General features: G+C 56.4%; 1 protein-coding gene across 3 annotated transcripts in view; it reads right to left on the bottom strand.

Moving 5' to 3' along the window:
- Positions 1–25,833, bottom strand: part of MINDY4 (MINDY lysine 48 deubiquitinase 4) — a 161,594-nt gene that overhangs the window by 23,853 nt on the left and 111,908 nt on the right. For 2 of the 3 annotated variants that reach the window (XM_082631676.1, XM_082631677.1), the window contains exons 10-13: positions 17,997–18,098; positions 16,214–16,277; positions 14,997–15,062; positions 10,482–10,549 (exon numbers count right to left, since the gene is read on the bottom strand). In XM_082631676.1, coding sequence (XP_082487802.1) covers positions 10,482–10,549; positions 14,997–15,062; positions 16,214–16,277; positions 17,997–18,098 — 300 coding nt within the window. The remainder of the gene's footprint in view (positions 1–10,481; positions 10,550–14,996; positions 15,063–16,213; positions 16,278–17,996; positions 18,099–25,833) is intronic. The other variant, XM_082631678.1, reaches the window with a different exon arrangement.

Genomic DNA, 25,833 nt, shown 5'->3' with positions numbered 1-25,833 from the left:
GGGCGACGTGAGGCCAGGGAGCTGGCCTCACCAGGGAGCCCCACCCAGCACGGTCTACATCTGCACCCCAAAGAGAGCACCGAGGGGTGGCCCAGAGGTAGGAAGAGGCAAGCAATCATGACGTTTGTTTTTCCTTTTAGTGGAAGAGAAGAAAAAACCTGGTCTCACTTTTATGCTTTAAATCTCAATCTGCCATAAGTCCACAAACCTAAAACATACACTCTGGTCCCAAACGAGCTTAGAAACTCAAGCTCCATGACTCCATAGCAGAAATGCTTTCTTGTGGATTTTACTAACTGTGGCCGAACAGGGACGGTTTGTGGTCCACACGAGAAGACGGGCTGGGTTGACACTGCAGGGCCCAGCCGAGAACCACGGAGGCTGGGGGTCCTCAGGAAGGGCCTTGGAGGCTGGCCTGCCAGAAACGACCCAGCGGGCCTGGGAAGGGGCCAGCTGGGGGGACGGGGGACAAATGGACGAGGTCGGCGTGTGGCTGGCACTGGCTTGGGCAGAAGAATTGATGGAAACGCTCCCTGCGGCACATATACAGGCATCTTCTGAAGGGAAGAAAATAGCCTCCGAGGAGCCCTGGGTGGACTGATAAGGATCGCTGGCCCCAAGCCACCCCGAAACTTTCAGAAGCAGTCTGATCTTCTCACAGCCTCGTGTTCACCCAGCGGGTTTGAGCGCCTGCGTCAGCTGAGAGCAGAGGGACAGGCAGAAAGGACAATAGGAGGAAATGGTAATTGCATCCTTAGGTGCAAACACGATGGGAAATTCAGAAGTAGGCTCAGATCTTAAAAAGGAGGAACATCTGTATTTCATACTAGGGCATTTGGGAGATGCCAAGGAGCAGCTTATGGCTTAAGAGATTTACAACTTTGGCAAATCTAGATGCCCAGACCTCGCTCTAGGGGAAATCCCTGGAGAGCTGAGTGTGAGGAATCCTGGAGCAAAGAAACAGCGGCTTCTGCTCTTCCCCAGAGAGGAGGCGATTCACACGGCGGGGCCATCACCAGACCAGAGTTCTAGCCCTGTCTTGCCGTGTGGCCACAGACCTCTCCTCTCTGGGGCTCAGTCTCCCCTTCTGCAACATGAGGGACTTGCACAAGGGCAGGCAGTGTCCTGGGAGCAGGGGCTGAATCCATGGAGGGGCTGCCTGAGCTCTAAGGTTCCTACTTTCTGGGCTTCAGAGCTATAAGCTGTGATGGGCCCTCCCCTGGGACTGACCATGCCAGTCTAAAGAGCAGCTTATTCCTTCCACAGTCCTCCTGGGAGCTGGACAACACTGGGCCCCAGAAGAGTTCTGCATAGCCCGCCCCAGGAGAGTTCTGCATAGCCCGAGGACCCAGGCACCAGGCTGGGTGAGGGGGAGCCAGGGCCTGATGAAGTCTGCCCCCTGAGACTGTCCTGCACTGGGGAACACTTTAGGGAACAGGAGCTTGCCTGGATTTCAGACTGCAGGAAGCACAGAGCGGGGGAAGCCTGAGTGGACTTGCCCAGGGCATGGAAACTTATGAGGAAGGGTTTGGCCCTGGCTGCCCTGCCGCCAGCCTCCTCAGCATTCTGGAAGCCAAGGGCCAGAACCTGGACCCATGGTCTGGGTGATGGCCTGACCCTGGGGGTGTCCAGTCCACCCACTGACAGTGGAAGGGGCTCTGCCCAGGATGCCAGCAAGAACGGCTTCTCCCAGCTCTGCCCCCATCAGGAGGTCCCAGAGACACTGCACTGCACCAAGAAACAGAACAAAGAGGACATCGGGGCTGGCAGAGCCTCCGGGGCCCAGCATTTTGCAGATGGGAGAATGGATGGCTAGAGAAAGGACACAGCTGGTCCAGGGCTAGTGACAGGTGCCAGCCCACATTCAGGCTGAAGCCGGTCCTAGAACTCCACTGCCTCTGTCCAGCCCGCCCTCTGGCACAGGGCTCAGAGGGGCAGAGGTTCTGCCACTGAGCAGCTTACAGCACCCGAGCCTCGGATCTGCAGAGTCTGCGGTCTCACACGCTTTCAGGGACACTGTCCTCCCTAAAGTCTTGTGAGGTCAGCGGGCAAGAGCGGCCATCTCTGTTCTACTGATGGGGAAACTGAGGCCCAGAAAGGAGAAGGGACTTGTGGTCACACAGAGTCAGGGACTGTGTCCCTGGCACCAACATCACACTGTCTAGGGTGGCCTGAAACACGTGATAGTCAACCTGGCCGGCCAGCTCTAGGCAGATCCCTGAGCCCTGAAGCCCCACTCCTGGTCCCCACCCTCCCCGGCTGGGACTCAGCTTGTCCCTTCCCTCTAAAGCTTCCCCAACGCACGACTGAACATATGAATCTGGGCATTTTGTGCAGAAGTTTCTGAATAAGAAGGAAAATATGTCCAAGTGGCCTACAAATATGGTTCTGGTCTACAGCCAGAATTCACCTAAAATCAGTGTCCACAAGAGGAGGGGTCAATGGCCTGGACTTGGCTGAGTGACCTCGGGCAAGTCAATGCCTCGCTCTCAGCCTGTGTCTTCATTTATAAAACCAGAGGCCTGGAGCAAGGGGTCTCCGGGGACCTTCCAGGATGTGAACAAGTGTGCCTGGTCCACGACTCATATTTTAAAAAAACATCATGCCTAAAATAGCTGGTCATTAACCGGGGAGGACCCAACCAGCCACCTCCCCTCCACCTGACCTCTAGGGCACCAGGCCCGGGGCACCACCACATTCCACTGGGTCAGCTCCTGCCTGTCCCTCCCAGGACACGCTCCCCCAGAGACTGCACCTTTCACTGCACTCCCTGCCACCTGCAGCGGCCTCCAGAAACAATCACCCATTGTTTGGTAGGACTTCTACTGACTCTCGAGGACAATATCAGCAGCGAAAGGACAGCTGTGGAACAACTAAGAGAACGTGGGCTCTGAAGTCAGGGAGCCTGGGATTCAAATCCAGCTGCTGCCGCTTACCGGTTGCTCCTCTCTCTGAGCCTCAGTTTCCCCACCAGTAAAATGGGTATGAAGACGCCTCCTTCTATTACAGATTGCTGTGAGAACTGAACGAGATGAACTATATAAAGCATTTGACATTTAGTAACTGTAACTTCCTTTTTCCTGCGATACCAGCAATAACATCAACAAAACAATGACCGAGAGGTCACGATTCCTACAACCTCCACTATTCGTATCACGGCCAAAATCCCAGAATAAATGGAGTCTCCGCTCCCAGCGATTGAACTGTGGCCATGAATATCTGAAAAGGATTTGGAGGTGGCGGATATTGACTGTTTTCTCAGAAACGTTAACAGGGAATGGACAATGAGTCAGAATACCTGGGTGTCAGGCCCCCTCTGCCACCTGCGCTGTGTGACCTTTGGCAAATTTCTTTCTACCTCTGAGCCTTGGGTGTGTCATCCCCTGATGGCGATAACAATAACCACCTCAAAGAGTCGTTGCAATAAGGGCTGAGGCCATAAAAAGGCCCTGTAAACTGCAGACAGCTCCACAGGTTAGAGGGCACAGGTATTATTTCCATTCTGCAGGCACGGGCCCTAAAGAGGAAGGGGACCCAGGAAGCAGGGCAAGGAGCATGGATGGAGAGAGAGGGACCTGCCTGGAGGAAGGAAGAGAAAGCAGAGATGCCCAAGCCCTTCCCCCACTGCCTTCCACCTCACCTCCCCCAGTCCTCTTCCACGGGCCGGCACCTTCCTTCCAACCGCGCCTCGAGGAGCCCTTCCCTGCAAAAACCCCTCTGCTAGCCTTTGCCTGCTTCGTTCTTGCTGCCTGCCACAACCCTTCCCACATAATGCTCAGAGCCCTGCTAACTGTCACCTCCTCCACAAAGGGACACCTCCCTTGCCCCAGAGAGATGTGCCCCATCTCCCTGCAGACACCCCCTTCCTAAGAGTGCCCATCCCCTGCTTTTCAGGTGCCAGCCTTGCCCCTCCAGGTAGCAAGGACTTGGAGGGCCTGGGTTATGTTGTGTCCGTCTGGCCCCATGGTGCCCAGAACTGGGCCCTAACCCTGCAGGTGCACAGCAAACGGGCCCTAAATGATGTGAGCCTGCCCTGCGGAACGGCTTCCGGAAGCTGGGTCCCACCCAGGCCTTGTCTGGAGGCAGGCAGAAGCAAGCTTCCCACCCAAATGGCTGAAGCTGGCCTGGAACAAAAGATTCTTTCAAAAGGTTAGTGGCTTGGGTGGGATGGGCAGGGTGGGAGGGAGGCGTGGGAGGGAGGAGGTATGGGGATATATGTATACGTATAGCTGATTCACTTTGTTATAGAGCAGAAACTAACACACCATTGTAAAGCAATTATACTTCAATAAAGATGTTAAAAAAAAAGGGGGGGCCTCCCTGGTGGCGCAGTGGTTGAGAGTCCGCCTGCCAATGCAGGGGACACGGGTTCGTGCCCTGGTCCGGGAAGATCCCACATGCCACAGAGCGGCTGGGCCCGTGAGCCATGGCCGCTGAGCCTGCGCATCCAGAGCCTATGCTCCGCAACGGCAAAGGCCACAACAGTGAGAGGCCCGCGTACCGCAAAAAAAAAAAAAAAAGGTTAATGGCCTCTCCTACCTCCTGAGGCCTATCCTCTCTACCTGGGCACCTAAGCAAGCCCTTCGTGGAACAAGGAGGTATGTATAGCTCTGGGGTGAGTGGGTAGGGGTGCTAGATGCACCGAGCATCAGGAGACCCTCCCAGTTCTGCCACTAACCCCGGCGTGGCCTGGGCTTGGTCGCCCTTCTCTGCATCCAGCCTTCAGGCTCTGTCTATGTGCAGACCTGCTGCCCTCAGCCACACCCCACTGGCACTCACAGGCCATGACTTGCCATTTCAGCAGCCTGGGACCAGACTATGCCGATTGAAATGAGGTGGAGAGTGAAGCCGGTGGACAAGCATCAGTTTGGTCTGGGACTCCCTGGGGTCCTGTTTCCCATTCTCCTTCTAAGTGGGCAGACACAGCTGACCAGCGCCTGTCATTCCTCCCCTAGCCCAGGATGGGAGATGCAGGCACAGGAGACTCGGGTGATGGTGTCAGCTGTGTGCCAACCTGCCCTTAATTCTCAGAACCTTGGTCCCCACAGCTGCAGAATGGGATGATGGTTCCAGGCCTATGGGCCTGTCCCTTGGGTTGCTGGCAGCCCGCAAGGCCTGGGGTGGGCTGTTCCAGGCCAGCCTCAGCTGCTTGGGCAGGACACTTGCTTCTGCCTGCCTTCAAACACAGCCTGGGACCCAGCTTCTGGAGGCCGTTCCACAGGCCTGGGTATGGGCAGGCTCACACCATTTGGGGCCCATTTGCTGTGCACCTGCAGGGGCCCAGGGCCCCTCCCTCTCTCCTCCGCCTCCAGATGAGGCTGGGCCTCCAGCAACTGCCTTCCTCGGGTTGGGGGAGCCAGCTGGAGAGCTACAGGATGGAGCTCCGCTCACTGCACGGGAGCTGGGGGCTCCCAGAAAAGGAACCTGGGCGAGGAAGGAAGGTCAGTCGAAGGAAGTGGGGTCTGGGCGGAGCATCTGCTGCTTCCGATGACAAAGGTACCAGCAAGCCCTTTGGGTCTGCCTCCCAACCACCACCACGGCCTCCTCAGACACGTCTGCTGAAAGCACTCACGAGCACGGCCTCCACCAGAATCCGAGTCCAGGTGACAGGTGTCTTGGAAGTCACTGAGAAAGTTCCTCTCCTCCTGTTTTCCAGCTATAGTCCAAAGAGCCTGGCATGTCGTGAGGGAGGGCCGTTTACCATCCTGCCCGGTCTCCCGTGTCCCACCTGGAAGACCCAGGGGAGAAAGGCCAGGCTCCGTTCAGGGCTGCAAAGCAGTTGTTGTCCATATCGAGCCAGGGTACCTGGTCTGGGCAGGTCTGTGTGCACCTCCCATCCTGGGCTGGGAGAGTTTAGGGGGTGCGACAGGAGGGCGGAGGAGAACGCCGACAAGTCTCCTATCTTTTCCTCCCCCCAGCACAGCACACCTAGGAGCACCAAAATCCTGGGCGTCTCAACCTGAACAGCCCCCTGCTCGAACCCTTACGCTGCCATCCACTGGCCCGCCCAGCCTCCCTGAGGTGGACTGGGAGCTTCGTCACTGCTTCTCTCCACTTCTGAGAGTGGCCTGCAGGGCCTCCATCAGGCCCAGACCTGACTCAGCCCCGAGTTCAGGCCTGCTCTCGGCTCCTTGATCCATCTCATACCTCCAGTTGCTGACTACGCAGCCCGTCCCTTCCCCAGCCAGTGTGGTAGATCCCTGAGGGTGGTCCTGAGGGACCACCTTCCGGGGGAGCCCCTGAGTCTCACCTGCCCCACAATGGCCGCGGCCTGGGCCTGGCCACCATGAGGCCATCAGGAACTGCGGCAGCCCGAGAAAAGGGTCCCTGGAGCCCGCCGTGCAGGAGGCTCCCCCGAGAACACGACATCGAGACAGAGGAAAGGAGAGAGAAGAGACAGAATGGGGGACACCAAGTCCCAAAGACACTGTCTGCGTTCCTGGACCCAGCCACTCCCAAAGGCCTGGGCTTTTGATATGAATCAGTTAATTGCATTGTTTTCTGCTTACGCTGGCTAAGAACTGTGCTTCTGTCACTTGCCTTCGCCCGACCAACACTCACGCTGGCTTTCAGTTCAAGGCTGTTTCACTGTGTTGTTGTTTTCCCTCTGCTGGAGATGGTTACAAAGAACACAGAACCACATGGTGTGGAGGCTTCTCCACGCCCCCAGTGCCTGGCTTGTGCTGCTAGAAAATCACTTCGGCAAATGACAAAGTACCGCCTATTTTGGACTTTCAAGATTGCCCTTGGGCATCCAAAGTTGCCACTGTAATGAATGCCAATGGTCTACTGAATGAAGAGGTTTTCTTCACAAGCTGTCTCCTCTCGCCGCCCAGGCCTAAGTCACCCGGGGTGGTGGTGGGGGGCAGCACCCTAGCCGTCCCCTGTGCCGAGGGGCTGGCCCACCCCTGCACTGCGCTGTGCAGGGCTGGCTCGGAGCTGGCCTTGACCCCGGAAACTTGGGCATCCTTGGGGCTTGTGAGAATGCGCTGGGGAAAGTTCTGGGCCATGCGGTTTGGAAAGCAGGGGAACTAGGAGAACGTGAAAGCCTGTATGAGATTTACCGTAAGCAATTCGAGATCTTAGGAAAGAACATGGATGGCTTCAAATCAAGCAGAAAATAATGAAACCTTCTCAAGCCTCTGCACTCAGCCTGGGGTAAGCAAAACTCAAAGGCCAGCTTTGCCACTTGCTCTTTGAGCCTCTGAGGGTGAAGTGTCCAGGCTGCACTCTGCTGCATTTGTGTCTGCCCATGGCGCCCTCACCCTGGCTCCACCCAGGGCTGGGGACAGCCCGTGGACAGGAGGCAATGACTCTGTTGTGACAGCTGCCCCTGGGCCTCAGGCATGAGTCTCAGAGCCTTGCTAGGAGGGAGGGACGGCCATGCGCTCAGTCACACTCACACTCCCGCACACACACAATCAAGTCACCCTTCGCACAATCTCAGACACAACCACCAAAACCCACATCATCTCACACCCAGCCCCTCAGACCCACCCATCTCCCATCCACACACGCCCTGCCACAAACGCACACATACTCACTGTGTCTGGCTGCGTTTCCCAGCCCCTCCTCCCCCAGCTCCACTTCACCTGGCCAAACAGCATATGATTTGAGAGACTTGCTCTCTTTTTTGGGCTACCAGGTCATGTTCTCAACTGCCCAAAGTAGCACAGGATCACCCTGAAATGGTATCAAAGGGTTCAAAGCTAAAAGCTAAGCTAAAACTGGACCCCAGAGCAGGAAGGCCCTTGGGATCGCCTGGTACTGTGGTTTTTAAGCTGTGTTTGTAGAACTGGGGCTTCCCCCTAAGAGCAGTCTCCTGGCACCAGGGAGGACCCATCACCCATTGCAGGATGTCCCTGTGGCCATGTCTCCACCACGAGGCACCAAGCCAAGACTGAGAGCAAGACAGGACAGCACAGGGCACAAGAGGCTCCTGAGCACAGCTGGGAGAGGATGGGACCAGCAGCGGCCACTATCCGAGGCCTGCCACCCACCCAGAGCCCTGCCAAGCACACGACATGTATTTCTTCATTTAATCTTGTGAGGCAGGAATTGTCATCCTCATTTTACAGAGTAAGAAACTCAAGCTCAAAGGAGTTTGGAGTCAGGCCTGAAACGAAGTCTGTTTTATTCCCAAGTTCAGGTCCTTAAACAGAAAAACCCAGAGAACTCCGTCTGGGACGAGGCTGCCTGGGTTGAGCTGTGTGACTTTGGGGCAAGTCACTTGCCTCTCAGAGCCTCGTTTCCTCACCTGAAAGACAGAGATGGTGACGGTGATCGCAATAGTGACCCCTAACAGGGTTGCCGTGGGGATTATATGCGTCTCGTGTAAAATGCTACAGCAAAGGATCTGGCACACCGGAAGCTTACTAGATGCTGGTTGCTTTCCTTCTTACTGCCGATGAGAATGTTCTCTATGCTGTCTTCTTAGAAGAAGGGAAAGGGAGGCCACAGGAGTAAGACAACTCCCACCAAAGCACTGCCGGGGCCAACGCTAAATCAGGTCTCTGTGCAGGTCCTCCTGGAAGGCAGGGGCCAGGCTGCCCATAGCTGCCCTGGGAGGCTTCGGAACCACTGGCCTCCAGGACCCAGGGAAGGTCCTCAGGGGCCCTAAGCAGGAGAGACTGTCTTTATATACTCTCTCTAGGGACAAGGGGAAGGAGGGGACCCCCACAGCGTTGTGTGTGTCTGTGTGTGTATCCATGTGTCTGTGTATATCTGTGTGTCTGTGTATGTCTCTTTCTGTGTCTATGTATGTCTCTTTGTGCCCGTATCTGTGTGTGTCTGTGTGTCTCTGTGTGTGTGTGTGTGTCTGTGACTGGTGGAGGGGGAGGGGCATGGCAGCACTGTGACTTCAGGCCCATGGGCACGAGGCTGTGCAGGTCCAGCGAGGTACCCTCCCCAACACAGATGCCCCACAGGTGCCACGACCTAGGCAGGGACTGACCCCTGCGTGGCTTGGTTGGATGGAGCGGGGAGGCGGCAGAAACTGCCCTAGTGCTCCAGCTCTGGACAACGTGAAGCACAGCCTGGACATGGGGCCCCGAAGACCCCTCAGATGGGCAGGGCTGCCAGAGCAGTCCCTAAGGAGTGTGCATGTGAACAGGGTGCCCGGCCCCCAGGCTGACAAGCCCCACGGCACCTAGAGCAGAGACACTGAGCACAGAGACCTTGACCCTCAGAGCCAAGGGGCCCCCATACAGACAGGGAAACTGAGGCCAAGAGGATTGCAAAAGGGCCTGGCCCTCCTGAGAGCTCAGCCTCCCCTCAGGGAGCTCAAGGGTCTCACCCACACACCCGTCAGCCCAGGGATTAGCAAACCCAGGCCTGGGGAGAAGGCAGGGCGGCTTACAGTCGCCCGTGCACGTGAGCCCGGCCAGGAATGAATCATATCATTATGGCAGGATTAGAAGGAAAATGCCATTAGAAAGTGCACACACATGCATTTAATAAGGTCAGGAGCAGCGAGCAGCAGGCAGGCTAGCAGCACGAGGCTGCAGAGCCCCTGCCCTCCTCCTCCCACCCACACCAGAGGCCACGGGGAACTCAGACAGGGCCCGCCCAGGACCAGGAGTGGGGGGCGTGCGTCTCCTTCTGCCGGGCCTCCCCAGCCTGGGCTCCCCATGGCTACTCTTTCTGCCTCCCCAGTTCCCAGGGTCCACCTGCTCAGAGCTGTTCCCAAATCTTCCCCAACACCACGTACCCCTGCAAAGTGCAAATTCAGTCCCCCAGGTCTCCACGCCCTCTGGGGTCTGCACTCTGCTTGGAAGTGGACAGGGCAATCGATTGTACTTTACAAACCTATTAATGTGCTGTTAATCTGCTACCCTCCCTAGTGACATAATGCCCAGGTGACAAATACAGAAAAGAGGCCTAGAAAGCTCCTAGGGAATGAGGGTGATGGCGGAACTCCAGTTCTTGGGCAGCCCGGGAGGCCATGTTTGATAAGGATGCGTGGTGTCCAAGCCGGGGACCCAGCCTCCCTGCTCCCCCGGCCTCCAAGGCCCCGGGGCACACTCAGCCCCTCAGGGTTGGCCCTAGACACCAACCTTGAAGCCTTCGGGACTGCCTTGGCCTACAGCAAGTTCACAGGGCCCTCGGTCATCTCCCAGTTCTTATGTCCCCGCACATGTCTCGGAGGAGTCCACGTGTGTGCCCAAGTACACGCCCATTGCAGTGCCGCTGGGACACCAGGGAGGCTGTAAGCTCTTTGGAGGGGTCTTTTGGATCTGAATCTCATGCATTCCCCAGCACACGTGGGGAGACGGAGGAGAAGGTAGCACTGAACACACATGTACAAAGAATGTAACTGTTCTCTCTCCCCTGTCCAGCCAACCGCCCCTAGTCCACTGCTTCATTCATCCATGCTCACAACGCACCCACTGTGTGCCCAGCTCTGCCCTGGGCTCTGGGGAGGCAGCAGTGAACCAGACAGACAAGCCCGGCTCCTGGAAATGAATGAGGAAGATACTCACAGCTCTGTGGACCTGGACAGGATGGCCGACAGGGTGAGCAGGACACATCCGTAGGGGCCTGCTTCAAACTGGGAAGAGGAGAGAGGAATGAGAACCCATCAGGTGTGTGCACCTCCCTCCTGTCACTTCCTTGGGGACCACGACCCAGGGAGCAGCCTGACCCCGAGCCAGCTGCTTCCAGCCAGGTCCCAGAGGTCGCCAGGTAGCCCCATGGCAGATCCCACGCAGGTCTCACTAACCAGACTCCCTAAGGGATGAGGAGCGCACCAGCCTGAATGACAGTGGAGCAGACGCAGTGCCCGCCGAGGAACACCCCACAACCTCCAAGTCCCAGAAGTTCACGGACAGCCATGGCCTGGGGCAGCCTCCACTACCATGCAAGTGTCTTCTGCTCATTATCACATTTAAAACTATCCCGGGGGCTTCCCTGGTGGCGCAGTTGTTGAGAGTCCGCCTGACGATGCAGGGGATGTGGGTTTGTGCCCTGGTCCGGGAGGATCCCACATGCCGCGGAGCGGCTGGGCCCGTGAGCCATGGCCGCTGAGCATAGCACAGGCCCGAGATAGTTTTGTTTTGTTTTGTTTTGTTTTTGCGGTACGCGGGCCTCTCACTGTTGTGGCCTCTCCCGTTGCGGAGCACAGGCTCCGGACGCGCAGGTTCAGCGGCCATGGCTAATGGGCCCAGCCACTCTGCGGCATGTGGGATCTTCTCGGACCGGGGCAAGAACCTGTGTCCCCTGCATCGGCAGGCAGACTCTCAACCACTGCGCCACCAGGGAAGCCCTATAGTCATTATTTTATAATAACTTTAAATGGAGTATAATCTATAAAAATATTGAATCACTATGTTGTACACCTGCAACTAATATAATATTGTAAATGAACTATACTTCAATTAAAAATATAGATTTATATTTTCTAAATATTATATATGTATATAGTCTTTATTTTCACCCAATAATTCAATTAGTCAGTCATTCAAGAAAAAAAAATTACTGCCTGAACTTTTTGTGCCAAGAGGATGCTCCCTGCTAAAGCTATACCTGTGAACAAGGTGGACACAGATCTGCCCTCACGAGAAGTAACTCAGGAAAGAGAGAATAATAAGCAACTTGAAAAAAGCGGAGAAGGGGCTCTGCACTGATGGGAAAAACAAGGTTCCCTGGAAACACACAGGAAGGGCCTTCAATGCAGACTTAGGGCTTAGGGAAGGAGGGAGCGTCAAGGAAGGCTTTCCGGAGGAAGTGATGTCTAGACAGAAGCCCAAGGGACAGGGAGGAATCAGAAAAGGGAACGTTGTTCCAGATGAGAGGAGAAGTACATGCAAAGGCCCAGAGGCAAGAGAGGGAAGGTTTACCATGGCTGGAGCACGGAAAAAACCCCGAGGACATCATTTTTTTAAATAATTACCTTTAAATCTTTTTTTGGAAGCAGAAATGGAATGAATGAATCAACAATAATCTTAAATCAACGTCACCTTAATTCTGTGATCTCAGGCCAGTCACTTCACTTCTGTTGTCCTCAGTTTCCCATTTGCAAAATGAGGACAACAAATACCTCCCTTGCATGTTTCCTTAGGTCATGCTGCACGTCCTATGAGGCCAGGTCGGTGGAAGTGCTCTGACAATTGCAAAGAGGAATGCTGATGTCCCTGCGCAGGGGGACAGAGGCCTGGGAGGACTCGGGCCACCAGTGCCCTTGTCACAGCTCTACTACAGTCTTGTCTGTTGCCTCAAGGAGTGACAAAGCTCTCTCAGTCTCAGTTTCCCCTTCTGAAATGCCTACATACTTCTGCCATGGACTTGCACATTGTCCTAGGGAGGCCACGGCACTTCCTGGGTCCGTTTCCCCCTCTGCCGTGCCTTCCTACTCGCAGGACTGCAATGAAGTAAGGAACACAGACTCCCGCTGTAAGCCAACTCTCTGTGTAAACGTGGAGAACTATTATTATACTCAGGCCAGCATTTTCCACAGTCCTTGGGACACGTCCAAGGGGACCTCATCCTGAGCCGTGGATATGCCCCTGCATGTGGACAGGTTAGGTGAGACTGCAGAGGGCGGGGACATGACCCCCACCTGGGGCCTCTGGCCCTTGCCGGATGGAACACGACTGAATGGCACCAATATCCCATTTTGTTTTTAAAACATTTATTGTTATAAAATTATCTCATCAAATTCCAGCTGCCAAGCCATGGAAGGCCACAGGGCGAAGTGCCTGCACTGAAAGGAGAGTCCAGGCAGGCAACTGGGCCAGAACCCACCAGCAGGGTCTGGAAAAATGTCTGGTACCGCTTGGGAAGAAGGGGTCGTTCCACTGAGCTGCTCTGGCCCAGGAGAGACCTGAGTCCACCAAGAACCCCAGTGGGAGGCAGGGGCAGGAGCATCCCCCAGTTCGCAGGGGGCGGCAGCCAGACATCTCACCAGGAGGGTGAGCGGTAATGAAAACACAGCAAGGAGGCTGTTTATTTTGGGCAGACGTGGTTCAGTGTTCATTTCCAGGCCTGGCACGAGGAACCCCTCCTAGGCCCAGACCATGAAAAATGAATTTGGTGAGGGTAGTGCTGAGGCAGCTCAACGGCTTCCAGCAAAAACATAATTTCAACTGCAGGGGGAAAACAACGCCTTCCAGAGCGAGGGCCAAATGGTGACCACTCGTACCCAGGGATCAAGGCCAGGAGAGAAGGGGGAATTGCTCTGAGCCCAGAGGTGTGGCAGGAAGTAGGCGGCTCCCGCCCCTGGCGAGGGTCCCACTCTCAGAACCTCTTTCACACTCACCGTCTCGCTTGGGCTTCATCGAAACCCTGGGGGTACAGGCCAAGGGAGGAGGGAGACCCCATCTATAGACAAGGATGTAGACCATCTTGGTGCTGAAGGGCCACCCCAGGGCCTCAGGGGCAATGATGGGGCCTCAGATCCTGAGGTCATGTGAGCAATCACCCCAGGGCCCCTCCTTTGCCCCACAGGGCTTCCCTCCTCCAGCTCTGCGTCACCTGACAGTGTGAACACAGGTGCCCTTGGTCCTGGCCTCCCTGAATGCACACTGATGCTGTCAGGATTTGCTCGTCTCTCAGATGCACTGCTGTATTCTCACACTGCTCTGGTATGTTTAATAAAAGGTGTCCTTTCTGCTTATTTAAATTGCCTGGTCCTTAATTTGGAAGACATTCTTTCCCATGCGTGTAAGGTTCTTTAAGAATCACAGTTGGAAAGTAAAGAGCTGGAAGTTACCCGCTAACTAACTGCTCCATCTTCCACTTTCCAGATGAGGCCACTGAAGCCCAGTGACTTTCCTGAGGCCACTTGTGACCAAGGAATAAGCCAGAGGAGGTCCCAGGGCCGCTGCTCCAGGCGCCCCATGGCCCTGAGCCGGTGGTGAGCACGCTGCATCTACAGACTGCCCACTGGGTTATGCTCATGAAGAACCAGAGAAAGCCAGGGACAGGAACAAGTGACAGCCAGCTCAGGACCCCCAGTGCCAAGGCCAGGACCCCTCCTACATCAGAGCCCCTCCCACGCACCTGCGGGACAGGCTGGCGCAGAAACGCAGCGTCCCTTGGCTCTGGCTGCTTCTCTCTGCCATGCTTTCCTCCCGTCTCTACCTGTCTACAACTAACCCATCTCAAGGTGATGAAACACCCACAATGAAAGCTAACGACCACCGGGAACACGGAGCAGGACACAGTGGCTCCAGGCAAACGCCTTGCACAGCGCTCTGAGGCAGGCACCATTGTCATCAGCCACATGGTACACAGGAGGAAACTGAGGCACAGGGGGTCCAGTAAGTTGCCCAAGGTCACAGAACTACTAAGATGTAAACACCCACTAACGCTGACAGGCTCCAGAGACAATGCTCTTCACACACCTCAGAGCATTCAAGGACCTCCTCCACAAAGCCCCAAGGCTACAGCCCAACTCTGAATTCCCTCAGCCCTCTGATGGGCTGCTCCCAGGCCCTGGCTGGGTTCCACCCCATCTCACAGCCTGGAGCAGGTGCATGGCTCTCCTCCAGTAGACAGGATGCTCCGGAGGCCCCTCCGGGCCCAGCCCTGCCTCCCGGGACACCAAGCAAGCTCCTCTACTACCAGGATCTCCATCAACAGTGCTCAGACCTCCAACCCAGCCCAGGAACCCATGTCCTAGTCACCTCCCCGATGGTACTGGGCCCCACTCACTGACGTTCTTTACCTGCAGAGGTAGCTGCCTGCCCTTGGACAGAGAGAAAGCTCTCATAACCACAGTCTGATAGCTGCTCCCCTTCAGCCTGACCCCACTCCATCCCTGCTTCTGCAGCCCCCGCTGCAGCGGCTCCCTTTACCTGTAGCCATGGCCAGCCCTCCAGGACATAGTGGCAGAGGTCGGACCCTCTGCCCCCAAGGCCACTCTTCTCCAGCCGACATCGCCCCACTACCCCAGGGTGGGGATGAACGGGGAACAACCCCAGTTCACCAGCATGTCTCCCACAGAGAAAGCAGAAGCTTAGCAACGCACATCCCACAAACTAAACCACTGTTCATACCTGATGGACGCTCTGTTGAAGAAAAGTCACCAGTTCCTCGTAGGAGGTCAAATTGTGGAGTATGAGCTGGGAAACACAAACACACAGGGTGAACTACCCAAGCCCGGTGGACGGTCTCCCGTGCTGGATTAGTTTCTGTGGCCCTAACTTCAGCAGCTGCAAGACCCCACTGGGCAATGTCCCTGCAGTCAGAGAGCGGCGACCTCGGGAGCAGGGGTGGAGAGGCACTCCTACACCTGTGTATGATTTAAAGGCTGCAGGGCCCAGCTGGGGGCTCTGGGGCTCCCGCCCTGCAGCAACACTGGGCCTGCCTTTAGAGGCCCCAGGATTGGAGACATCATGGAACTAAAGCCACAGAGCCAGCACCATGCATGGATGGCCCTGACGGGCTGGGCTGCACCCTGCAGGTTAGTCACAGATATCTGAGGAGCCCCTTGGGGGCGGGGAGGGTGGGGGGACAGGGGAGTACGGGGTGGGTGACCCACTCAGGTCGCCATCACCAGGCCTGTTCTAAGCCCAGCAGGCAGTGCCCTGAGTTCGGTGCAAAGCAGTGGTTATGCGTCTCCTGTGCTTTCTCATGCAGGTCAGAAAAAAACACTTTCACAGATAACATCCAACAAAGCGAGATGCTTAATTAAGATCCCAGAGCCACACATGCCCAAAAGGTCAAAGGAAACAAGCTAAGTAGAACAAAAATCCTCAGTGAAGAGGTTAATTTGTGGGAAAGTCTCAGAGTTTCCACATTTTCACACGTCTCTCATTTCTCTCCTGTCCTTTATCTTACTTGGGTCTGGCTTCCAGCTGGTGCTCCATCCATCAAAGCTCTTCTCTGCTCTCTAACTTCCTCTCTCTTGCACCCCCACTACCCTCTCATAGCAATCCCAGAGAGGATGCTATGACGTAAAGGGGGACACGGGGAAGGCTGGGGTTTAGCCAAAAGGCATGGGGCACCGAATGCTGGAGGGACGTCAGGTTCTGTACAAGCTCAACATGACAGGGCGCCCATCGGCCTTTTGACCATAAAGCCCGTTCTGGCCAGAGCTCATCCCAAAGGCCCCCACCTCTGCCTGCACCCCAATCCCAGGTGGAGGATGCTGCTGGCCTGGGCCACAGGGAAGGCTGGTCCATCCCCAACTGAGGAAGGATTTACTTATATGAAAGGAGACTGTCCCCAAACAAAGCCAAAGGTTGCGTGATAATTTTCCAGAAAGCCGTACTGTTTCTAAGACTCCATCTGCTTTGTATTTCCCGGTTGGACTGAACTGCTGCGTTCTCGAAGCCCTAAAAAGGAAAGGGAGATGCATGAGTCTCTGCGCGCAGAGAAGACATGCCCCAGAGCCAGGGCAAAACCCACACGGGCTGCTCAATGAGGACAACCCAAAAGGTGGCCCAGAGGAAAGAAGGGAGCCAAGCACACCTCGTTTCCCCGCTTTGAACTCACCCGCTAGGCCGGGTCCGGAGAACTCCACTAAAGGGGAGGGGGTGGAGGTGCGGGTGCTAACATGGGATGGAAAAAAGACAGCCGAAGGAGAGCTCGGGATAACCAAACCCAAATCCTGGTAGCAGGAAGCCTGCCTCTCACCCACCGACGAGCGTGCTTCCAGACTAAGGAATGCTCACTTGCCCTTCGTCTTTAGGGACTTGAGGAAGTCCAGCCTCTGTTCTCTTGGAGGACATCTGTTTACACAGCACGTGCATGTGCGGCCCGGGAAGGCATGGACTAGAAGCTGCATTTGGGTTTGGGGCCACTATGACATTAGCCTGCTGTGCAGCCTTGGACCAGCCACCGCCCCTCTCTGGGCTTCTGTTTCCTAATCTGTAAAGTAAGGAGAGATTGAATTTTTGCCCCATATGCTCTCAAGGCTGCCATGCAGATCCTAAGGGCCAGGGTTTGTAAGTCACCTGGAACATGGGTACCAAGGACAAGCACTCGATAAGAACAATAGTGATAATGATGATAATATCTAACACTGACACGATACTTAGTATGAGCCAGACCTTATCCTAAGTGCTTCATACTATTCTTTATCACTTATTTATACAGATAAATTATTTAAACTGATCGATGATATTGTCATTCATTATATACCATTTTATTTATGTTGACTCGTTCAATTCTCACATTCACCCCATTAAGTAATCATTACTATCACCCCGATTTTCCAGGTGAGTAAACAGGCTAGGCACAGAGAAGTCGAGTCAGTCAAGCTCATAGAGTCAATAAGCAACAGCACTGGGAGTCAGCCTCTGGAATCTCTTAAGTACTGTGCTCTACTGACCACTGTGCCCCCATCCAGGGTGTGGCCCTTGTATCCAAAGGGCACCCCCTTTACTAAAGCTTAGCCACACAGCTGGGATGAAGTGATGCTTCCACTCTGAAGGGTCAGGCTGAAAAGCCGGCAGACCATCCACATAGATTACGAGCATGGCATCCTCCACCAGTAGGACGGAGGTAGCGGGGAGGAAGAACGCGCTGCCTCCACCGCTGACCTCTCATCTCTCTGAGGCTCCTCACCGGAACGGGGATCCAAGTGACAGAGCAAATAGGAGCGTGCTCTGGGGACTGGGGGGAGCAGTACAAATGACTGGGTCCACCTAGAGGCTGTTTTCCGAGGCCTCCAGATCAGAGAAATGTAGAGGGGAGCAAGCTGTCGGTGGGGGGCGGAGGGGCGGGGGCATGGGTTTTCTCAGGCAGGTTACATCCGCCAGCACCCCCTGCAGAGAAGGATCCCCAGATCCGACCCCTCTCGACCGGAGCCATGTGGAGGGCTGGCCCTCCCCTGGTGTGGGGCTGCCCAGCACATCAGGCCAACTCTCTGGGCTCCTCCTGGCCTGGAGCACAGGGCAGGGGTCTGGGAGGACACAGACACAGTCCTCAGGCCCAGACAGCCTGTGTGAGACGATGATTTCCCCAAGGACAGGAAAGCGCACAGCCAGCTGGCCTGTAGCTGTGCCCGCCCGAGGTGGAGTGGTAGCAACACAGCCCAGGGAAGCACTTACAGAGTGACCACGGCTCTCTCGTGGCCTCCAGCCCGCCACACAATGTCCGCAATGGCCAGGGCCAGGCAGCGGGTCCTACGAGCGTTTGAAGGCTTCAGCTGCCTGAGGACAAAAAGGGAAGTATGTTTATGCCTATGGGGACAGACATCAGCGACAGCGCAGCCCTGCGGAAGATGGCCTGTCCTTTCCTCTGCTGCCCAGCGGAGCCCTGCGGCCCAGGGGCTCGGGTAGAGCCTGGGACGAGGGCCTCTGCAGATGAAGACCAAGGGAAGAGCTGTGAGGGAGGGGCCCTGGCAGGGCTGGAGGAGGAACAGGCTGAGGAAATCACCCACGGGAGCAAAGCAGCCTCTGGAGACTCGGCAGGACCCGGAGCAGTGGAAGAAAAGGCTGCGGGTTCTGACAAAGCCCAGGGGACTGAGCCCGGAACTGCTGCCATCCCAGGCAGGGGCACCGCCCTGCCCCGCCCAGCCTTGGCCAGTCCCGACACCCAGGCCCCTGGAGACAGCGGCTCACGCAAGCAGGTGCCCCGCGCTCCCCCAGCTGATAGGAGACCAGACCACGAGTGCTGAGGGGAAAGTAGCCTGACTTGCTGGTTACTTGGACATAGGGCGTGGGGACGGGGGAAACGGAGGATTCGGGAGGACGGCAGGGCTTCTGGTGAGTGCATGGCGGTGCCACCAACTGAAATGGGGAATACGGGGTGGGGACGGCGGTGGGGGGCGTGGGCAGCTGGAGGGGCATGTGGGATTCCCAGGTGAAGCCGTCGCTCTAAAGCCCAGGAGAGCGGCTTGGGCTGAGTAGAGGCTTATGAACCAGCAGCGTGTGAGGGGTCCTCGGCACCCCGCGTGGCTAAGATTTCCCAGAAAGAGGATGAGGAAGGCAGAGGCAGCGGCCAAGGCTGGAGCCCAGTGGAACTCCAGCGCGTGGGAGAGGCAGGGGAGGCAGGCAGGAAGGGCAGAGCTCGGAGACGGGCCGTTACAGTCTTGGGAGCAAAAGGGCTGGAGAAGGACAGGCAGTCAGTGGTGTCAGAAATGGCAGAGAGGGGCTTCCCTGGTAGCGCAGTGGTTCAGAGTCCGCCTGCCGATGCAGGGGACACGGGTTCATGCCCCAGTCCGGGAGGATCCCACATGCCGCGGAGCGGCTGGGCCTGTGAGCCATGGCCGTTGGGCCTGCGCGTCTGGAGCCTGTGCTCCGCAACGGCAGAGGCCACAACAGTGAGAGACCCGCGTACCACAAAAAAAAAGAAAAAAAAAATGGCAGAGAGACTTCTTACCATAAAAACGGTAACGAAGAGGCCCTTATTGCATGAAGTCCATGAGAAAGACAGAAGAAGCGACAGCCACGTACAGACGCTCTTTCTGTCTCCAGGGCTCCACAGAGCTGTGCTCCTTGCCCACCCCTGGATTCTGGGAAGTTTTCTTAAATTCCTACGAAGGCAGGCTGAGCGTCTGAGTGTCTCACTACCTAACAAACAAAAGGGGCTTGACGCCAGGGCTCCCAGCAACGTAGAGGGAGCTTCAATGTTTTCAGCCACCAAGTACCCTAAGCTCTAGGCTGAGCTGTTGGGTGGGGAGCAGGTGAAAACTGGTGTTTGTCTTTCCTCTCCAGGATAGGAGAGGAGAACCCGGAGACCAGGACACAGGTCACCATGGTGGGCAGCATGTGGTCACGGCCCAGTCCCCGGGCCACAGAGCCAGCCGTCTGCACCCAGGCTGTTGTGGTCCAGTGACTTTAAAGTGGGAGGCAACGTGACATAGGGTCCCTCAGTTTCCCCATCCCTAGACTGGCTGGGGCAGTGGTACCTCCTTCATCGTGTTGGGAGCTTTAAATGAGATGATCTGTGTAAGGTCCATGGCCCAGTGCCTGGCATGGGGAGAACGCTCAATAAAGGGTACCCATTGCTGTTTTCTTTATGGAAACGTCAAGTGCCCGCTTTGGCTGTGGCCAGAGAGTTCACAGGATGGTGAACTCCCTGTATCTGATGTGAAAGTGATGACAAGCCGCTGACACCAGGCAGTCCTTCTAACTCAATGAGACAAACAAGCACTCAACCACTTGAGAAATGAAATGCAGACTCCCTGGTATGTCTGCAGCCTCAGGAAGCCTGCCTGCTCCTCTGGAAACAGCTACCACACCACCAGCAAACCGGGCACCTGAGATTCGGGAAGCACTGGCCCTGGGCCACGGTCAACTATGAAAACAAAAATGAGGAAACATTGCTCTGGGATTCAGGAGAAGCTGCCAAGGACGAAGGAAGGCCTGGAAAGCAGGGCTCATTGGACAAAGGAGAAAGGATCCGGGTGTGGAGGCGAAGGCCAGCAAGGGCAAGGGGCTTCCCCAAGGCCTTAGGCCAGGAATGGAACCCAGGCCTGACCACCGTACTTCTCCCAGTGCTACTGTTTTCTGGAAAGCTGTGTCTGGAGCTGATGCAGGGAAGAGCATGCTGGAGAAGACACAGGGAAGGATGGAGAGACTAAATGGAAGCCATTGAAAAGAATGAGAACTTTTGTGTAGAAACACGGAAGTTCAGAGGGTCTGTAATTAGAGCCTGTGAGACCTGGAAGATAGGCCGGGCCCAGGAGCGAGGTCTCTTGATAGCATTGCAGGTGCAGGAAAGATGGGCTCAGAGGCAAAGGGATGCTGGTCCCCAACACCAGGAGCTCCAGATGGCTGGTTCCACCTCGCCACGCTCTCCTTCTTCCCTCACTGCTGTTTCACTTTGTCCAGTTTTTACTAACCGTGTGACCTTGGGTGAATCATTTAGTCTCTGTGTCTCAGTTTCCCCCTTTTAAAAGGGGACAATAATAGTACCTCCTTCATAGGGTGGTTTTAATGATTAATGAAGTAATACGTGTGAAGTGCTTCTAACAGTGCCTGGCATGCGATAAGTACTTAATATATGTTGGTTTTTAAAATCTTATTTGTGGCTGCACTGAGAAGCTTTCAGGCAAGCGTTACCTGCTTCAGTAAGTTAGTGTGGACCATAGTGAATGTTTGCAAGGTGACCTGGTAGCTCCGTCTGGAGGTGTTCCAGCATAGACATCCTAGACGGAGGATACAATCCAGGCATAACTTTGCCCCGCTCCTGCCCATGTCGAGGGATCAAGCTGGGGAGTGCCCTGGTCACACCTGTGCTGTAAAAGGAGCCTGTGGTGAGTACGTACAGTGAGGACTGGAGGGACGGCAAGATGGAGCAGCAGTGCTGGTCGGGCACTGGCCGTACAGCTCAGCTGAGGAGCAGGGCACCCCAGTCCTGGGCAGGGGCGGGAGGGATGGGCGTAGGTGCTCAGGAGGTGGGACAGACACGACTGACGGTCACCTGGATGGGGGTGGGGCAGGAAACAAGCTCTGGGGATGACAGAGTCCACTACTGTGGGTTGTGATTCCAAGGAGATGAATGTCCAGAATGCAGACCCTGGGCCAGATGCCCCCAAGCATCATTCCAGCCCGGCCCTTCTGCCAGGTAAACCAGCCACAGGGTATTCAGGGCTGGGGTGTGTGCGGATGACAGGAGGGAGGAGGGAGGCGCTGCAGTGAATCGCCGGCCTCCACCTTCACCGGGGAACTCAGGGTCTGCCTTCACCTCGGTGACCAGGGTGGTCCTGCACTGTCTTCATCAGTCACACACGCGCTTATCCAACCCCTACCGCGAAATCTAGCACCTGGCCGGGCTCTCGCACCAAGAGAAGTTTCTTTAAAAGAGTCTAATACCTCACAGAAGAAGTGCAGGATTTGTCTAAGGATGGGCAATGGGCGTCAGGAAGTAATACATCCTGTGTTTGGCTTAATTACCCAAGTCTTTCAGATTAAAAAGATGTTTCTACCATCATTAACTCAAAACAGGGCTCACCAGTCCACCCTGACGTGCCCGCTAGTCTGAACCTGTAGAAGAATCAGAAGAAAGCTGGCGAATGACTGCAGACCTTTCTGCCCCCTTTCAGGGTCAAACGCTGCCAGAGCTGGCCTGGGGACCACCAGACCTGGGTTCCAAGCCTGGCTCCACTAATGGGTCCAGAGGGGCCTTGGGCAAGTGCCCCTCCTTCTCTGGGCCTCGACTTCCCCAGTTGAAAAGGGAAGTAGAGGCCAGAGGACAGCTCCCTTGCCTGTGGCACTCCCCAAGCCCGCAGGGGAACCAGGCTCACCATCGCTTCCCACGAGCCGAGGCGGCTGGCACAGCCCTCCTCAAGTGGAAAAACACCGAGCCCTGCCGCCCGGCTCTGTCGTCCCCAGTTGAGGAGAGGCCGGCTGCCAGCCTGATGGGATGAGTCTTAATGAAGCCAGACAGTCCTTCAGAAAAAACACCACCTCTGCCAAGAAGCCTTTATTTCAGCATGATTTCCCTGGAGGCCGCAATCACATTCTCGTGCGGCTTCGTAAACTACAGAGCCTAAAGAGCTGCACCTTGGTCACTGAGAGTCCATCTGGGTGTCCAGCCCTCGGGTGTTTCAAGCTCATATGACACTCAGCCTCGTGCGGGGAGATGGCGAGCAGGGGGCCACGCCCGTCCAGGCCTGCAGACCCAGTGCAGGAAGGCCCACCAGCCCTGGTCCCGGAGCTCCCAAAGAGCTCAGCATTCAGCAGCTGCAGGTGCCGCCTCTGTGTGGCATGAGGGCCGACGCAGTGCTCCTAGAGAGAACAGAGCAGCTTGCCTGCTTTTCTCTTCCTCTTTTTTTTTTTTTTAAACCGGATCATTTCTGAAATCTTGGAATTTCAGAGTCAAAAGGGAGTACTGAAGGCTCAAACCCAGCTCAGCACACCAGCCTGTGCAGCGACATCAATGACCCAAACAATCAATATTAAGATCGTACAAATGAATCAAGGAAACCAGAGGAGCCGGGGCTGCGAGAGGTTCCCGCAGGGATGTCGAATGTCATCCTTTACTCACATGAAGCAGCAGGTCCCCAGGGGGTTGCCGCATTACTCTTCTGTACTCTTCTGATTTTTTTTTTTCCCAAATTAGGAAAAATGGGGAGGTTCTGCCTAGGAGCCCTTTGTAAACTACAGAGCCTAAAGAGTTGCACCTTGGTCACTGAGAGTCCATCTGGGTGTCCAGCCCTTGGGTGTTTCAAGCCCATGACACTCAGCCTCCCAGCACCAGCGCCTCCTGGCCTCTCTGGCTCGCCTGGGGCTCAGAGTCTCTTCTAGGGCACAGTGTGGTGTGACAGACGTGCTTGGCTCTGCCCCGGAGGTCAGGTGTGAACCTGGACAAGCATCTTTCCCTCTCCGGGCCTCAGTTTCCCCATATGTACCACAGCAGGCGATCTCAAGGTCCCACCCACTTGCACAGCCCTTGATTTACAAAGGATTTGGTTTGCATTTCCTTACTGAGTCAGACTTGGGCAGGACAGAGATTCACAAATGGAGGAAGTGAGGCCTTGCTGGCCCACAACTGTAATCCAGGTCTCTGGCCGGTCCAGTGCTCTCTTCAGCAACCACCATCCTGGGACAGGCTAAGGACCACAGAGCTGGGCACTCCCCGCAGCCTCAGCACGGGCACCTATAGGCTGCACCGACACCCACTTGGCAAGGACGACTTTCCGTGGCCTCCAATCTGCAGGGCCTCACCTCAGCAAACGGCGACCAGACTCCGCTCTCACCTCCCCCCTCGGCTGCCAGCCCCAGGCCCCGGCCGCTCTCTCCCCTGGCCTTTGCTTGACCCAAGTCCTAGCCTGAACCCAGGAGGACTCTCTCCTCTCGCCCCCAGTCGGCCTCCAGCCCCGAGGCAGGCTCATGCCTCAGCAAAGCTAGGTCCACAGCAGCGGAAGCCAGAGGAGGAGACATAGAATGGGGGGTGTGGAGGCAGCTGGTGCTCCTTGCCCACAGCCCATCACCACTGGGACCTCCCCCAGCTGGTCCCCCTCGGAGCCCTGTCTCCCTGAGTCCCCTGAGGCACTTTCAGTGGTCTGGGCTAGATGAGAGCAGCCGGGTCACTAAGCCAAGCTCTCCGCCCCTCCCTCTCGGATGGGTAGGAAGAATGCCCACTATTGGGCCTGCTCGGCCACCAGCACCAGCAGGAAGCCAGACCACTATGCTCAGCCTGCGTGGAGAGCAGCTCTGGGTGCAGGGCCTGGGGCCGCGGGCGTGGAGGGGCAACAGGGGAGGGACTTACGAGGAGCACCCAAGGCTGTGGGACTCCAAAGAAAGGTGAGGTCACTCTTCTGCAGCATGAACCCTTCCGCGCTTCCCGTGGGCGGGACCCTGCCTGGCCAGCAGGCCGAGCTCTCCTGGCTGCTCAGCACAGGCCTCCTCTGGCCCACCCAGGCAGCCTTCCCCCAGAGCGGGGCTCCTTCCCACCAGGCACACCCCACACGTAGCTCCCAGCAGCCAGCAGCCCCTTCCAGCCTCCTCCCCTCCTGCCCCACCAGCCCGGCCTCCGAGGGCCTTCAATCTAGGCTGGCTCCAACTCTTCTTCCCACAGCTGGTACAGTTTTCTTTCTACCCAGAGCCCGTCTTGGGGCCCCCAGCCCGAATGGCTTTCTGCCTTCCAAGCCCTAGCTCCCCTCTCAGGTGTGGCGAGCAGAACTCTCTCCCGAGGACGTGCCTGGGGATCCAGAGGCTGTCACATCCCCTTAGTGGGACTGTAGGGCAGGTGACAAGGAGCCAAGCCTGCCTTGTGCCCTGGGCAGAAACGGCCCTTCCGGGAACCAACTTATACACCCCTTCCTGACTGTTGGGAAATGATCTACAACTTCCCCCAAGAAGTCCAAAGTCCAAGTTCAAAAGCAGCTGTGAAGGGACGTGGGGCTGAAATGAATTATCAAACACCTCCCACGAGGGCCAAGGCCAAGGCTTGACCTGAGCTAGCTGCTGGGCCCTGCGGGCCCTCTGGCAGCCTGGCCTGGGTCTCGCCCTGCCCCCTACACTCTGCCGTGGCCACTCCCTGACCTCGGGCCTCCGCACATGTTGTTCTCCTTACTGGAATACTATCCCCTCCCCTCCCAGTCAGTCTGGATAACTCATATGTTTGTCCATGCGTTCATTCAACAAAAGTTCCGAGGGGCCTCTTCTGTGCACTAGGCCTGGGGCTGGATACCAGGGACGACGGGCTACGGCCCAGGCAGCTTAGGAAGGCCCCTGTTCTCAGGGGGCTTGTGTTCTGGGGCACAGACAATGGACGGGTAATGACTTGGATAAAAAGGGCATCCAGTGGTGGGGGCCACAGCGTCTGGGGAGGTTGGGGAAGGCGGCCCTGAGGCCATGGCCTCTGCACGTGAGGAGCCAGGGAAGGAGGCTGAGGGATTTGCTGGGAAAGGAGAAATCGAGGGAGGAACAAGCCTGTGCGAGGGTGTGTGCGAAGCCAGTCAGGAGCCCTGCTCATCCTCCGGATCTCAGTAAGATTAAAATGTCACTCCTCCAGCAAGCCTGCCTGACCCTCTTCACGTCCGGGTGGTCCCTGAGCTCCCTGCACGTCCCCCTGGGACCTCCTGTTCATCTGGCTCTCGTGTTCAGTCGTAGGTGCCATGAGGGCAAGGCCACAGCTGCCTTGTTGAGGCCCGCACGCCCTCCAAGCGCCTATTAAGTCCTCCCCGTGCGCCTCTCTCCAGTGCAAGGAGGGAAGGTAGGGGTGGAGGTGCATATGTGCTCCGAGAGGGTCCCTGCGCCCTTAGAGGGCAGGCAGCCAGAGGTCCCTCGCTTAGCCAGTCCCAGCCAGCCAGCCAGCCAGGAGCGTCCCTGATCATCAGACACTCACTGTGCGGGCCGCACTTTGCTGGACTGGACTCCAGAGCAGGCACTGGGGAGAAGAACAGCACAAGAACAGCACAAGGTCAGACTTTGCTGTGCAAATGTTGTGTCGCTGGGCTTCCGGCTATAGTTACGCTATGCTTATGGTTAGCAT

This window comes from Mesoplodon mirus, assembly GCF_964341445.2.
Source record: "Mesoplodon mirus genome assembly, chromosome: 9".
Classification (NCBI taxonomy): domain Eukaryota; kingdom Metazoa; phylum Chordata; class Mammalia; order Artiodactyla; family Ziphiidae; genus Mesoplodon; species Mesoplodon mirus.
Note: the sequence above shows the minus strand (reverse complement) of the source record. Positions and strands in the feature narration are given on the sequence as shown.